This window comes from Panthera pardus, unplaced genomic scaffold, assembly GCF_024362965.1.
Source record: "Panthera pardus isolate Hobbes unplaced genomic scaffold, ASM2436296v1 HiC_scaffold_15, whole genome shotgun sequence".
Lineage (NCBI taxonomy): Eukaryota > Metazoa > Chordata > Mammalia > Carnivora > Felidae > Panthera > Panthera pardus.
In genome coordinates this window covers 32592554-32607911 of record NW_026526710.1, presented here as the reverse complement: position 1 = coordinate 32607911, position 15358 = coordinate 32592554, and the positions used below count along the sequence as shown (strand labels likewise).

The window sequence follows — 15358 nt, the reverse complement described above, 5'->3', positions numbered from 1 at the left end:
ATATAGCAAGGTTTCAGGATACAAGTTTAATATATAAAGGTTTTTCTGAATATCAGCTTTTCTGTATATCAGCAATGATCAAGTGAAATTTGAAATAAAAATCATACCATTTACATTAGCACCCAAAATAATGAAATATGTATAAAATCTAACAAAATATGTACAAGGTCTAATGAGGAAATCTATAAAAATCTGTGAAATAAAACAAAAAACTAAATAAATGGAGAGATATTCCATGTTCATGAATAAGAAGGCTCAATATTATCAAGATGACAGTTCTACTTAACATGATCTATAGATTCAATGCAAGCCCAAAGAAAATCTCAGCAAGTTATTTTGTGAATATTGTCAGGTATTTCAAAGTTTATATGGAGAGGCAAAAGATCCAGAACATACATACAATATTTAAGAAGAACAATTTGAAGGACTGACATTATACAGCTAGTATGCTTATATGTAACTGAGCTTGTTAGTAATCAAGACAGCATAGTGTTAGCAAAAGAACAGACAAATAGCTCAATGGAACAGAATGGAGAGCCCAGAAATAGACCCACAAAAGTATAGTCAACTGATCTTTGACAAGGAACAAAGGCAATAGAATGGAGCAAAGATGGTCTTTTGAACAAATGGTGCTGGAAAAACTGGATGCCCACGTACCAAAAAAAAAAAAAAAAAAAAAGAGGAGAGAGAATCTAGACGCAGACCTTGCATCCTTCACAAAAATCAACTCAAAATGGATCACAGATGTAAATATGAAATTCAAAATAATTAAACTCCTAAAGGATAACATAGGAGAAAACCTAAATGACCTTGGGTTGGTGATGATTTTTTAACATAACACCAAAGACACAATCCATGAAATAAATAATTAATAAGCTGGACTTCATTAAAATTAAAATTTTCTGCTCTGCTAAAGACACTGTCAAGGGAATGAAAAGACAATTTACAGAGTGGGGGAAAATATTTCAAAAGATACATATGATAAAAGACTTGTTCAAAATACACAAAGAATTCTTAAAACTTGACAATAAGAAAACAAACAACCCAACTAAAAAATGGGATAAAGAGCTGAACAGACACCTCACCAAAGGAGACTTACAGATGGCAAATACACACATGAAAATATGTGCCACACCATATGTCAACAGAGAAATGCAAATTAAAACAACAAGACACTCACTATACACCTATTCAAATGGCTAAAATCCAAAACACTGACAACACCAAATGCTGGTGAGAATGTAGAGCAACAGGAATTCTCAGTGTTGCTGGTGGAAATGTAAAGTTTTACAGTCACTTTGGAAAATAGTTTAGCAGGCTGTTACAAAACTAAGCATCCTTTACCATACCATTCAACAGTATCATTCTTTGAAGTTATCCAAGGAGTTGAAAACATGTCCACACAAAAGTCTGCATATGGATGTTTATAGCAACTCCATTCATAATTGCCCAAACATCAAAACAACCAAGATGTGTTTCAGTCAATAAATGAATATATAATCTGAGATACAACCAGACAGTGGAGTATTATTCAACACTAAAAAGAAGTGAGCTATCAAGCCATGAGAAGATGTGGAGGAACCTCAAATGCATATTCCTAAGTGAAAGAAGCCAGTCTGAAAAGCCTACCTACTGTATGTTTCCAACTATATAACATTCTGGAAAAGGCGAAACTATAAAGACAGCAAAAAAAAGAAAAAAAAGTTACTGGCTGCTAAGAGTTCGGGGAGTGAGAAAGAAGACTAGGCAGAACACAGAGGATTTTTAGGGCAGTGAAAATATTCTGTGCGATACCAAAATGATGGTCTACATGTCTTTAGGCACTTGTACAAATCCACGGAATGCACAATACCAAGAGTAAACCATGAGTAAACTATCTACTTTTGGGTGATAATGATGTCAATGTAGGTTCATCAATTCCAACAAATGTATCACTGTGGTAGGGAATGTTGATACTGGCAGCTGGTTGTGCATACGTGAAGGAGGAGGTATAAAGGATATCTCTGTACCTTCCTCCCAATTTTTCTGTGAACTTAAAATTTTTCTAAAAACTAAAGTAAAAAAATAGGATGATACTGGCATAAGGATAGGTGTATATACAGACCAATGGAATAGAATCGAGAATCCAGAAATGAACCTAAATATCTGTGGCCAACTTCTTTTCAACAATGGTACCAATACCATGTGATGGAGAAAGAATAGGCTTTTTTAATAAATGGCACTGGTTAAACTGGACCATATCCAAAAGAATGAAGCTGAACCCCTACCTTACTTCATATACAAAAATTAAATCAACATGGATCAACAAGTCAAATATAAAAGCTAAAAGTATAAAATCCATAGAAAAAAACATAGTGGTAAATCCTCACAACCTCAAATTTGGCAGTGGATTCTTGTATTTAATACCAAAGCATGATGAATGAATGAAAAAATAGATAAATTGGACTTCATCAAAACTAAAAACTATTTTATGGCAAAATACATTATCAAGAATGTGAAAATACAATCTATAGAATGTGGTAAGACATCTGTAAATCATTTATGCAATATAGGTTAGTAAGTGGAAACAATTTTTAAATAATATATAAATAATAAAAATATAACCCAATGTTTTAAAAAAAACAGCAAAAGATTTAAATAAATATTTCTCAAAAGATATGCAAATGGCCTATAACCACATGAGCAGATGATCAACATCACTGATCATTAGAGAAGTACACATCAAAACCACAATAAGATACCACTTCACACCCAGTAGGATGGGTTTAATTAAGAAAACAGAAAAGAACAAGTTTCTTTGAGAAGTAAGGATGTTGAGAAGTAAGAATTACCACATGTTGCTAGTGAGAATATTAAAATGGCACAGGTACTTCAAAAAACAGTTGTCCGTTCCTCAAAATGTTAAACATAGATTTATCATATGGCCCAGCAATTCTACAATGGGTATACACCAAGGAGAAGTGAAGACACATGTCCACACAGAAAACTGTACATGAATGCTTATAGTAGTACTAGTTAAAATAGCCAAAGGTACAAACCAAATGTCCAACAGATGAATGGACAGACAAATCATGGCGTGTGTACATACAATAGAATAGTATTCAATCGTAAAAAGGAATGAAATAGTGATACACACTACAACTTGGATGAACACTGAAAACATTACACTAAGTAAAAGAAGCCAAATACAAACACGTATTATAGGATTCTTTTTTATATAATATGTATAATATATCAAGAATGGGCAAATTCACAGAAAGCAGAGTAGAGGTTACAAGGGGATGAGAGCAGGGAGTGGGGAGTATCTACTTAATAAGTACAGAACGTTTTTATTAAGTGATGGAAGTTTTGAAACTAGAGAGCTAGTGGTTGCATAACACTCTGAATATACTACCACTAAATTGTACACTTTATTCTTTTCAGTTTATTTATTTATTTTGAGAGAGAGCACAAGCTTGAGCAGGAGAAGGGCAGAGAGAGGGGGAGAGAAAGAATCTCAAGCAGGCTCCAGGTTGTCAGCATGGAGCCTGATGTGGGGCTTGAACCTACGAACCGTGAGATCATAACCTGAGCTGAAACCAAGAGTCAGATGCTTAACCAATGAGCCACCCAGACGCCCCTAAATTATACACTTTAAAATGGTTAATTGTGTGTCATGTAAATTTCACTTCAAATAAGAAAAAACAGAATACCTTGGAACAAATTTAATGAAGTATAAGACTTACAGACTGAAACCTACAAAATATCATTGAAAGAAAACTAGAAGTGGAAAGGTGTCCCAAGTTTATGGGTTGAAAATTTTAATATTTTCGAGATGGCTAATTCCTAAATTGATACAGATCAATCCCTATCAAAATTTGCATTGACTTTTTTTGGACAGAAATTGGCAAGCTAATTCTAAAATTCATAGGGATATGTTTGCAAGTGACTCAGAACAGCCAAAACAATCTTGAGAAAGAAGAAAATAGATTAAAGGACTCACAATTCCTATTTTCAATACTTACTACAAAGTTACAGTAATCAAGATAGTCTGGTACTGGCCTAAGGGTAGACATATAAAGGAATGCAATAGAATTGAGAATCCAGAAATAAACTCATGTATCTATAGTCAACTGTTTTTTCAATAATTCTGCCAAGGCCAATCAATAGGAAGGCAGAGTCTTTAGTGACAAGTCTTTGTGACCAAAGATTAGGCAGTGCTTTCTTAGCAAAAGCACAACAAAGGGAAAAAAAAAAAAAACAGATAAATTGGACTTCATCAAAATTAAAAACTTCTGTGCTTTAAAAGAAGCCATCAAGAAAGTGAAAACAACTGCAGCATCTAATATCCAAAGAACACTTACAACTCAATAATAAAATGACAAATGACCCAATTTAAAAGTGGGCAAAAGATTTGGATGGATATTTTTTGAGAGAAGATACACAAATGGCCAATAACCACAGTAAAAGATGTTCAATATCATTAGTCATTATAGAAATGCAAATCCAAAGGACGAGATCTACCTTCTACCCACTAGGATGGCTGTAATCAAGAAGACAGTAACATACTGGTGAGGATGTGGAGGAAGTAGAATTCTCATTCGTTGCCAGTGGGAATGTACACTGTGTGGCCCCCTTTGGAAAACAGTTTGTCAATTCCTCAAACAGAGTTACCTTATGACCCAGCAATGCCATTCCTAGAATTATACCCAAAAGAAATTAAAACATATCACTCAAAAACTACCTAGAGGTAGGTTAACATGAAAGCTTATAGCAGCTTTATTCATAATAGTCATTAAGTGAAAACAAACCAAATGGCCAGCTAATGAATGCATAAACAAAATGTGGTATATCTACACACTAAAATATTATTTGTAAACAAAAGGAATGATGTACTGAGACATGCTACAACATGAACTCAGAAAACATTACACTAAATCAAAGAAGCTACAACACAAGCCACATACTCTATGATTCCACGTGTGGCCAAGTGTCTAGAACAGTCAAATCCATAGAGATAGGGAGTGGTGGTTGCCTAGGCCTGCGAGGGAGAAGAAAATGAGGATGACATTCTTTGGGAGGTGATAAAAATCTCTGGTAATAGATAATGGTGATGGTTGTACCACCTTGTGAGTCTACTAAAAACCACTGAATTATACACTAAAAGGCAAAATTTATAATACGTGGATTATATCTCAGTAGGAAAAAGAAGTAGGTAAAGAATTTGCTACAGAGAAACAAAGGGTTGTATGAATTGGGGCTTAGAGGAGGGTAGTATTTTACTATATAAAAACACTCTGTAATGTGTAAAAGAAACACCAACAAGTATATAAGGTTTAGAGGTAGGTTAACTGAAAGATTCTACTTCAGACATTGTATAACAGGACAAAATCTCCTAAGAATTTTAAACCTAAGTCATAGGGAAGAAAATCTGACCCTAAAGCATAGACTATCACTAAATTCGTCTATGGGGACAACGCTTACTCAAATTTCAGAATGGTAATGGTATTTGTATATGCAATCAATTCCATGGGGAAAATGACAAACCTAGGTTGGTACTTTATTCACTTTATGAACTAAATAGTTTCTTACTCCCATCAAGCAGAACCTTCAAGCCTTGGCTTTATCTGGGGTATGGGAGCTTTGCCTCCTCAATTCTCAGTTCACGCTAATGATGGAAAGATTCTGGACAGGACAGGGGTGCCTGGGTGGCTCAGTCCGTTAAACATCTGACTTTGGCTCAGGCCATGATCTCACGGTCAGTGGGTTCAAGCCTCACGTCAAGCTCTGTGCTGACAGCTCAGAGGCTGGAGCCTGCTTCGGATTCTGTGTTTCCCTCTCTCTCTGCCCCTTTCCCACTCGTTCTGTCCCTCTCCCTCTCCTTCTCCCTCTCCCTCCCTCTCTCTCTCAAAAACAAATAAACATCAAAACATTTAAAACAAAGAAAGATTCTGGACATACAATTCTTAAAGCACTACACAGACTACTTCTCGACTGACACAGCACCAAGAGACGAGGTGATGAACTTAACCACAGACTCTATCCATGAAGTCTAGTGAGAACAAGCTACAGGCAGCAGAGAAGTGATTCCACTAAAGGAAATGGGAAACAGAGTGTGCTCTACCTCCAGACACACCAACTCAAACATGTTCTGAGATCTCGCAAACACTTCACCTCATCTTGAAGAACATTACTCTAAAGTTAACTTTAGCCAGTTTTACAGAAAAATAGGACAAACAACTCTAAATCTGTCTGCGTATCAAAATCAGAATTTGGGAAGATGTTACACATTTTATAAAACTTTTCTAGCTAACTGGATAGTTTAAATAGGTTGTGTTTTTTAAAAATTTGGCTTGGTTTTGTTTGTTGATTAGTTTTTAGTTTTTGAATTTTTTTCATGCCATTTTGATGACAAATCCTTATTATTTTTCTGTATTAAGAAAAAAATATTAAAACACAGTAAAATTCTAGAATCATTCAAATAAAAACACTAAATATCTGCTCCATTCTAGAATGGCATGTTACATACTCTACATTTCTTCCTGCACATTTTTAATTGAAAGAAACTGTTTTCTCCTAGAATACTTATTGTGAAAATGCTAAGCTTATGCAGCCACTGTATCTAACTAATTTTCAAATTATAAAACACAAATTTGATAGAGAAAGTCTCTAAATACTTAGTATTTCTGTAGTGAGAAAAAATACAAATAACTAGAAAAAATCCCTACTTTGGTGTTTAGCTGAACCATTAAGTTGGTGTGGTGAAGAGTTCTGGCAAGTCTGAAGACTCACGGCTAATTCTCACTCCTTAGATTTCGCCATTTGTCATTTAACCCCAAAGTCAAGTGTATTTAATAATCTTATGGCTCGGGGCGCCTGGGTGGCGCAGTCGGTTAAGCGTCCGACTTCAGCCAGGTCACGATCTCACCGTCCGTGAGTTCGAGCCCCGCGTCAGGCTCTGGGCTGATGGCTCAGAGCCTGGAGCCTGTTTCCGATTCTGTGTCTCCCTCTCTCTCTGTCCCTCCCCCGTTCATGCTCTGTCTCTCTCTGTCCCAAAAATAAATAAACGTTGGAAAAAAAAAAAATTAATAATCTTATGGCTCAATTAGTGAATTAACATAAGTTATAAGATAAAGTATGTAGGCGGAAATAGCTAGTTCAAAATACGGATTTGCAGCAATGGTACTCGTTTCATTGGGTAAAACTTTTTAGCAACCTTTTTTTAATTTTTTTTTTTTCAACGTTTTTTATTTATTTTTGGGACAGAGAGAGACAGAGCATGAACGGGGGAGGGGCAGAGAGAGAGGGAGACACAGAATCAGAAACAGACTCCAGGCTCCGAGCCATAGGCCCAGAGCCCGACGCGGGGCTCGAACTCACGGACCGCGAGATCGTGACCTGGCTGAAGTCGGACGCTTAACCGACTGCGCCACCCAGGCGCCCCAGCAACCTTTTTTTAAATGGCCACCTAATACATCTTTATAAACAGAGTCCATTTTCATTATGGGAAAGACAAGCAGATTTCAGACATGTGGGTTACTTAGTCAATAGAATCTTGCACAGTATTTTTATCACACACTTCGTGTTGAAATGTGGTTTGCATACACAAAAATAAAAACAGGCATTGCCACTCACACAGAGATGCTTCAAAGAAAACCAAGCCAGTCCACTCACCTTGGGGTGCTATCAGAGTTCTTCCATTCTCCTGACACCAACCAACTGGCTGGACATAAGGGCTATTTACATCACACCTGCAAAACAGGATTCTATTTCAGAGCCTATATGACTCCGTGCCAGAGAAAGAATCCAAGAGTAATGACCATTCATTACTCCATGGAAGACAGAACTACATAACTAAAATATTTTGTAGCTAAATAGAATCAGAAGTAATTTTTAGCACTGTATTTTATAAGCTAAGTGACCAAACCTCTCTTGAAATTTAAAAGTATTTTCAAAAAGTGTTTGACTAGAACCCGAACTGCCAGTGATATCCCCAAGGAGTGCACATTTTAAGAAGCTTCCTCCACCACTTCTTGCTAGCAGCAAGGAAAAATATTAATAGGCCGGCCCAAAGTTTAATAAGACAGACCAATCAGACTCCATATGCCTACCATTTCCTCCCTCTCCGTTTCAAGGAACCCAGACCATTCTACCTAAGACACATAGAACAATTAATCAAGTTCTACTTCTTATCTTAGTTCAAAGAAGAAAACCAGGTCCCCTTCATGCACATGAAGAACCACAGCCTCAGGCAGAGACGTGTTGGTTATTCAGGATATACTGTGAAGAAACGCTACAAAAATTATTTTTGCCATTCCCTCTTCTATATTTCAGGTTTTTACCCAGAAAACCCTTTTAACTCATGCAATGTTAGTTTAATGGTATCATAGCATACATTTTCTCTGCTCCCCACAGGCTTTCAAATAATTCACTCCTCCGTTCTCCCTGTGAATCTTCCCTTTAAAAAATATGACAGGCTGAGTTCAACATTTTTCAGGAAAAAAAAAAAATACTGCAAGTTCTTAACTTCCTCTTCATAGAAATACTTCCCTCACAAACTAGACACACTATAGTGAAGGGCCCTGAACTGGTCATATTATTTCAGATGAAGCCTCATTAGGTAACCTCTCATAGAATGGAGAAGTTTCTCGGGTTCTTTAATTCGACAATTCATGTGGAAGAGAAGGTAGTGAGAAGTTGGTCACTAAATTCCTGATGTTCATTACTCTAAGAACAGAAAGAATGGTGACAGGACTGGAATGAAATTAAATTCTTAACACCAAACACGAACACACGAAAATAAAACGCACGTTGGTGTCTCACCAGTAATCGTAACTATCATCCCAATTGTCAAAATGCACTAGTAAGCGATCTTCAACAATATCTGCTATGGTTGCCACACACACCAAGGAAGGGTTCTTCCTGTCGACGGCCTCCAGCTTCATTCCAACCTGAAATTCTTTAGGCATTGGCCCATTCTAACACAGCACCAGACGGAAGAGGCACAAAGAGAAACAGGACACCAAAGAGGACTGAGCCACTGTCAAAACTTCTATGTTTAGCATCAGAACAGTCTAAGGGGTATCAACACTTACCCTCCGGAATGAAACCAGCAAATGCTAGTAATAATATTGCAGTAAACTGTTAACGAAGTTAACCTTCATAACAAAAACCCAGGTAACCAGCTTTTACATTTGCATGCAGGAAACTTTTATTTCCCTCCTCATTATCATCTTCCCTTTTCAGTTCTTAGAAGAAATGGTATTAATTTTAAAATATGATGTTTACTGAATGCAGGAGTGTCAAGTAATTTTCTCTGCTCCTTGTAGGCTTTTGAATAGTTTCCAAACATCAGAATTTGGAGTAGTAAAGACAGGCTCTTTAGCACCAAAATTATCATTTACTTTGATGAGATGTGAAAATAGTGGCTTTCTCAATATTTAAGAAATACATGCATTATTCCACAAATAAACTTAAAAATAATCCAAACGCGTTTTTTGTAGCATCTGTACATATTTTTTCATATTAAAAACCAGTAAGGGCTATGATTTACCATAACATTACAATAATAAAACTCCACTTCTTGTAGGGTGTAATTAGCCAGTCCTGGGACTTAGAGAGTATACATACAATATATTGGGACAAGAAGAGTTGTTTCTGTCTCTTCACTATCTATTCTGCACCCTTACTCTCATTCTCTCCTGAAGAGCTGGTAGGTTGCTGGGGACACAGGGCATAAGGAGTATGCTCTACCCGAATCTTCATATGCCCCTTGAATCTGTATGAAATGTCACCCTCTTTCTTGTTACACATAAATCCAACTAAGCTGGGTTTATTCAAAGTCCACCTGTGATAACTACCAGCCTCAAAACACTAAAGGTAAGTTGAAACAAGTAACTCATTGGAAGCAAAAAGAAAAAACACTTCTAAAAGGCATTTTAAATTTTAGCAGGATTTAAATATAAAAATCTTCAACTCTCTGCCTCTGACTAAAGTATTTAATTGTAAATTTAAAGGAGGAAAAAAGATATGACCATAGGAAATTGACAAATTAAGTGAGAAAAGTCATAGGAAGCTAAGGATTCTGAAAAGATTAAAATACAACAGAATATATAGTGGATTTTAAGACATTTAAGCTCAAGTGGAAATCTGATTTATACTGAGGAAGAAAATACTTACAGAACTCCGGTTTCTGAATAATTTCTTGGGAGCATTTTGCAATTTGCAGGCCTTCAAGTAATCCATCCAAACAAATTTATCTTTTCTATAACCTAAAAAAAATATGGATTGCTCAAAATACCCACAGGATGTAACCATGTGCATATTAAATATATTAGCCTTCTCTAGTCTTCTGTCATAAATTCAATGTCCTTTAGCAGACCACAAAAGACTTAAATTAAAATCCCTAAATTGTTTCAATGTGTTTTAACGTATGAAATTCAAAACTGTTGTGACTTCCCATCAGGCGTGCCACTCCCTACAAATTTTTTAAACTCATTAAGATATGGAACTGGTACCCTGGTAGCCTGATGGGAGTCTCATCTCTTAGTAAGGCTTTCCAACATGGAAAAAGGGAAGAGACAAAGTTCCTGAGTTGATCATCACCCTGAAGAAGTCATCTCACTGAGAATGTCAGAGATCCTACTGATGCAACAATCCAGGGAGCCAGCCCTTGGGGAAATTACAGAAACCCCTTCACAATCCAAAGACCATCTGGCAGCCCCAGATTTCTGCCGTTTATCTTTATGGGGTTTCCATTTTTTACTTTTCCTCCTCTCCATGTGCCTTAAAGTGGCTCACACAGTGCTTGCCCAGATAAGAGGGGCTCAATAAATATTTTCTGATTAAGTGTTACACAGAATAAAAATCAAACTCCTTGCATAGTCTCCAAGGCCAGGGTTAGATCCCTAACTCCATCTCCTACCTCTTGCCTTTGTTTTCTCTGCTCCAGCCACATTCATCGCCTCAGAAATTTCTCAATGTGGCCAGAGGCTCCAGCCCCAGGGTGTTTACTCTTGCTTTTCTCTCTGACAGGCTTCTTAGCCAAGGAGCCTCACTGGTTTCCCTCATTTCATCCACCTGTGTATGGGAAGTGATGTTCTCACGCCCTTCCTCAGCAAGCTCTCCGTCCCCTAACCCAGTCACTGCTTGACACTATAGCTTATCTTTATTACTGCTCTCCCCTCTGGAATGAAAGCCTCATGAAGACGCAGATGGTTTACTGTCCCCAGTGCCTGCACACAGCAAGGGCTCCATAAATACCTACTGAATGAATGAGCCTGTGACCAGCTTTCATGAAATCCAGCAATCTTAGGGATTCTGCCATTAGTCTTAGGGACGGATCCCCCAAGGATACTCCGAGTTGGTTACGGAGAATGAAATGACTATATACTGTCTCCAGAAGAGCCACGGCCATCAAATACTCTAACATCCAAGCAGGAGACTGTATACAGAAATCTGCTGTGCAAGGAAATGGGCCCACAGGCATCTCAACTGATTAAATCCTCATCTCACCAGCACACAGCAAATAAAAAAGGCTTCAGTCACATCTACCAGCACCAGGTCCTCTAGCACATAACAAAAGACAAAGATGAGATTTTCAATTCCCAAAAAAAGAAAGCAGATTGTGAAACTGTCTTCTCTTTCATAGTTCCCTGTTTTCCAAGATTTGTTTGAAACAGATGACATACAGTGAATCAAATTTCCTCCCTGTATGACATCAGTGACTAAGTGAAATATTTCCTTTCAATCGTGATGAAAAATAAGTTTCTTCATTCCTTATAAGGTTTTAATAAACTTTATGTAACTCAAAAGATTTAATTTCTGCCTTAGGTACCTTATCAGAATATTTGACCTTAGTAATCAATGGTGTTTTTCTTTTAAAGACATTTATTCATTTATAAAAATGGTGTCCTTGTAGTCTTACTGCTTTTTGTGGGTTAAACTTTCATTTTGAAAATCAATTCACACCAGGCTCTCTTGTTAGTGTTTCATAAAATGTTGTTAAAATAAAACAACCTCTCTTTCCAACCTGGCTTACCCTTAGGGATGTGCAATTCATGTTTGGTCTTTTCACACCACCCTACTGGATGAATGTCAGGGGAACCAGCATTGGTCCAAAAATCGTAGCAGCTTAAATAACCATCAAAATGAAGTCTTAGGCGGTAACCACACACCTGTAAAATGGAATGTTTACAATCCTTCATTAAGTGTCACACATTTGAAGGGTACACAAAATTAACAAAATTGTCATATATTCTGTCAGTGCCATCAACATACTTGAACAAATCCTTCCATACAAATGTGTTTGTGTTAAAAAAACAAATTTAGAGGGGCGCCTGAGTGGCTCAGTAGTTTGAGCATCCGACTTCGGCTCAGATCATTATCTCGCGGTTCATGGGTTCGAGCCCTGCGTTGGGCTCTGTGCTGACACCTTGGAGCCTGGAGCCTGCTTCAGATTCTTTCTCCCTCTCTCTCTGCCCCTCCCCCACTCTGTCTCTAGCTCTCTGTCTCTCTCTCAAAAATAAAATAAACATTAAAAAAAATTAAAAAAAAACAAATTTAAAGAGGACATCTGAATAAAGCAAAATGCTGACAGACACTATCTTTTAAGTATCTAGAATTTTTTCTATAAAAAAATATCCTTTTACTCATTCTAGAAATCTGAGGTCAATTTACATCTCCATCAATCAAAAAGTTTATTTGTTAATTCAATACCTGTTAAATATTGCTTTCAGAAACCCCACCTCCTGCTGTCTAGCTTGGATTCATATCCCAAGACAGTGTAAGCTAAAGTACAGAGCAAAACCAAAATGGACATGGCCTCATTTCAACTCTAACATATAGATCTAGCATACCTAATAAAGGAAATAATAAAACAATGTGGAATGCATCCTTAAGAGATGCTATACAAATTTTAATAGCTATAATCAATCAGTAAATTAAGTGAATAGTGTTTTTTATGTGGTTATTAAAAATACAGAGTTTTCATCATTTTAATAATATAAAACATTTAGTAAATATTACATCTTATAAGCCATTTACTTTCATCAATGGCTCTTCATTCTATATAATTTTCACAAAATGCTTGCATTTATATAAATATATAATTCATGTGCATAGGCATTTTTCATATACATTTCTCATTAGTTCAGCTAAAACTTAAATAATTATGTCTCTTTTAACAGACAAAAGTAACACTGTGGGATTCACTGATTTTCATCAACCTCAGATGAAAACTTTACCAATGGAAACAAGGGTAACTGCTGGTGATAAAGGACTTATTAAAAGATTAATCTTCAGAGAAGGAAAAAAAATTCATTGAGAAATGTATTTCACCCATCACTGACTAAAATTAATCCATAATGTACTGGAACTTGTTTATAACAGAAGGCACTCAAATTCATTATTCTCTAGAAAATTCTCTTCTGTCACTGTCTACTCAGCCCAAGACAGTAACACCATCTCTTACCTCAGCTACAGACAGTACACAGAATACAGATGGATGTCGGGGGTCAATGCCTTCTAATCTCATTCCAACCTGAAAACCATTTTCGTGCTCCGGAAAGGATTGGTCCTATGAAATTTCATGATATAACATTAGCTACTGAAATATCTTCACAATTTGATATTAAAACACTTGGTGTGGCTATGCATACAATCAAGGACTTACTGTACTATTTTGAAATCCCAGTGATATATATAGTTAAAGATAGATTCTACAGATAGAAGGCTGCTTTTCTATATTTGGCCCACAGAGAGTGTTTGATCATTTGATCATTATGAAACAGTTCGTATGACAAACTACATGGCCTATGAACTCCCCATTTATCCCTTTTGCCCGTTTTTCCTTAGTGATTTTAAGGAATTCTTGCCACACTCTGGAAACAATCCTTTGTTGATTATAATGATTACCTATTCCCAGTCTATGACTTGGCTCTTTGTTTTCTTTATGGTAACTTTGTTGTAGAGAATTTTTTTTTAATTTTAATGTAGTAAAATATACCAATTATTCCCTGTACAGTGTGCACATCTAATCTATGAAATCCCTCACAACCCTGAAGTTACATGGACATTCTTCTGGTGTTCTTTTAAAACTTCTGTTCTTAATATTCAAATCTACAACACAACTGGAATTAATTTTGTTCTATGGTGTGAGGTAGGATCTATTTTTTCATATGGAAAACAGAGTATTTGGCAAAATTTTTGGTATAGTCTCCAGTTTTCATTATTCAGCAAAGTTATCACCATTATATCATGTTTCTACATATCTGTAGGTCTATTTCTGGCCTTCCTATTCTGTTCATTGGTGTATTTGCCTATATCACATTGTCTCACTTGCTTATAATGACTGTCCAGAGAGCAATCTTTATCATATTGGGTTTTCTAATTCAGGAGCTTGCTCCCTCTCCATTTGATCTAATCACTTGTGTTTGTCCAAGATGTTTTTACAATTTTCAAAGAGACTTCACATGTTATTAAAATTTTCAAACAGGCTTCAAAAATGCTTTCTTACATTTATTTCTGTATACCTTTCAATGTTTATTGTTACTGTGAATGGAATCTATTTTGTAATAGACTTTAATGTATTCCCATTCATATTATTTTCTTTAATACTAGCCTTGTTTCCCACAGCCTTGCTAAATTATTATTACTTTTGAGCAGTTTTGAGCAGATTCAGCATTACTAGTCAATTTATTCTTAATTGCAGATAAATTATAAGTATGCTAATAGAAAGTAATGATTGAAATCTAGTAGTTCTATTAGATCAAGAGCTGATTTTTAATCACTAATTTTATTAGTTTATTACTAGTTACATATTAGTGTTTATTTTTAGGGTGAAATTTATTCTTTTGGAAAAAATATTTTCATGTGGATATAATGTCAAACTTACAAGTTGCAAGAACAAAATAATACAGAGAACATGCATAGCCTTTGCCTAGACCCAGTTATTCTTAACAATAGTAGAGGACCTCATTTGTTTTATCATTTCTCTTTGTTCCCTCTCTCATACATCTGTGTACACAGATATAGATATACACAGATACATACACATGTACTTATGATTTTTTCTAAATCATTCGAGAGCCCTTTACCCTTAAGTACTAAATGATTTTCCCAAAGAGCAGGCAGTGTACATTCCCCAAGAACAGGAACATTCTCTTACATAACAACAGTTCAGTTATCAACTTCTGTAAATTTAACATTTATATACTGTTAACTAATCTTCCATTCATATTCCGGTGTTTCCAACTTATCCAACAATGCACTTTGTAACATTGTCCCCCTACAGAACAGGATTCAGTCTAGGGTCAGATATTAAATTTAGTTGATATGTCTTTTTACTCTCCCTTAATCTGGAACATTTTTCATACTATTT

At 36.0% G+C, this 15358-nt stretch overlaps 1 protein-coding gene across 3 annotated transcripts in view; it reads right to left on the bottom strand.

Moving 5' to 3' along the window:
- The window catches only part of L3MBTL4 (L3MBTL histone methyl-lysine binding protein 4), a 442113-nt gene that overhangs the window by 264786 nt on the left and 161969 nt on the right, over positions 1–15358 (bottom strand). For all 3 annotated transcript variants that reach the window (XM_019418424.2, XM_019418426.2, XM_019418425.2), the window contains exons 6-10: positions 13451–13555; positions 12020–12155; positions 10159–10250; positions 8803–8957; positions 7654–7730 (exon numbers count right to left, since the gene is read on the bottom strand). In XM_019418424.2, coding sequence (XP_019273969.2) covers positions 7654–7730; positions 8803–8957; positions 10159–10250; positions 12020–12155; positions 13451–13555 — 565 coding nt within the window. The remainder of the gene's footprint in view (positions 1–7653; positions 7731–8802; positions 8958–10158; positions 10251–12019; positions 12156–13450; positions 13556–15358) is intronic.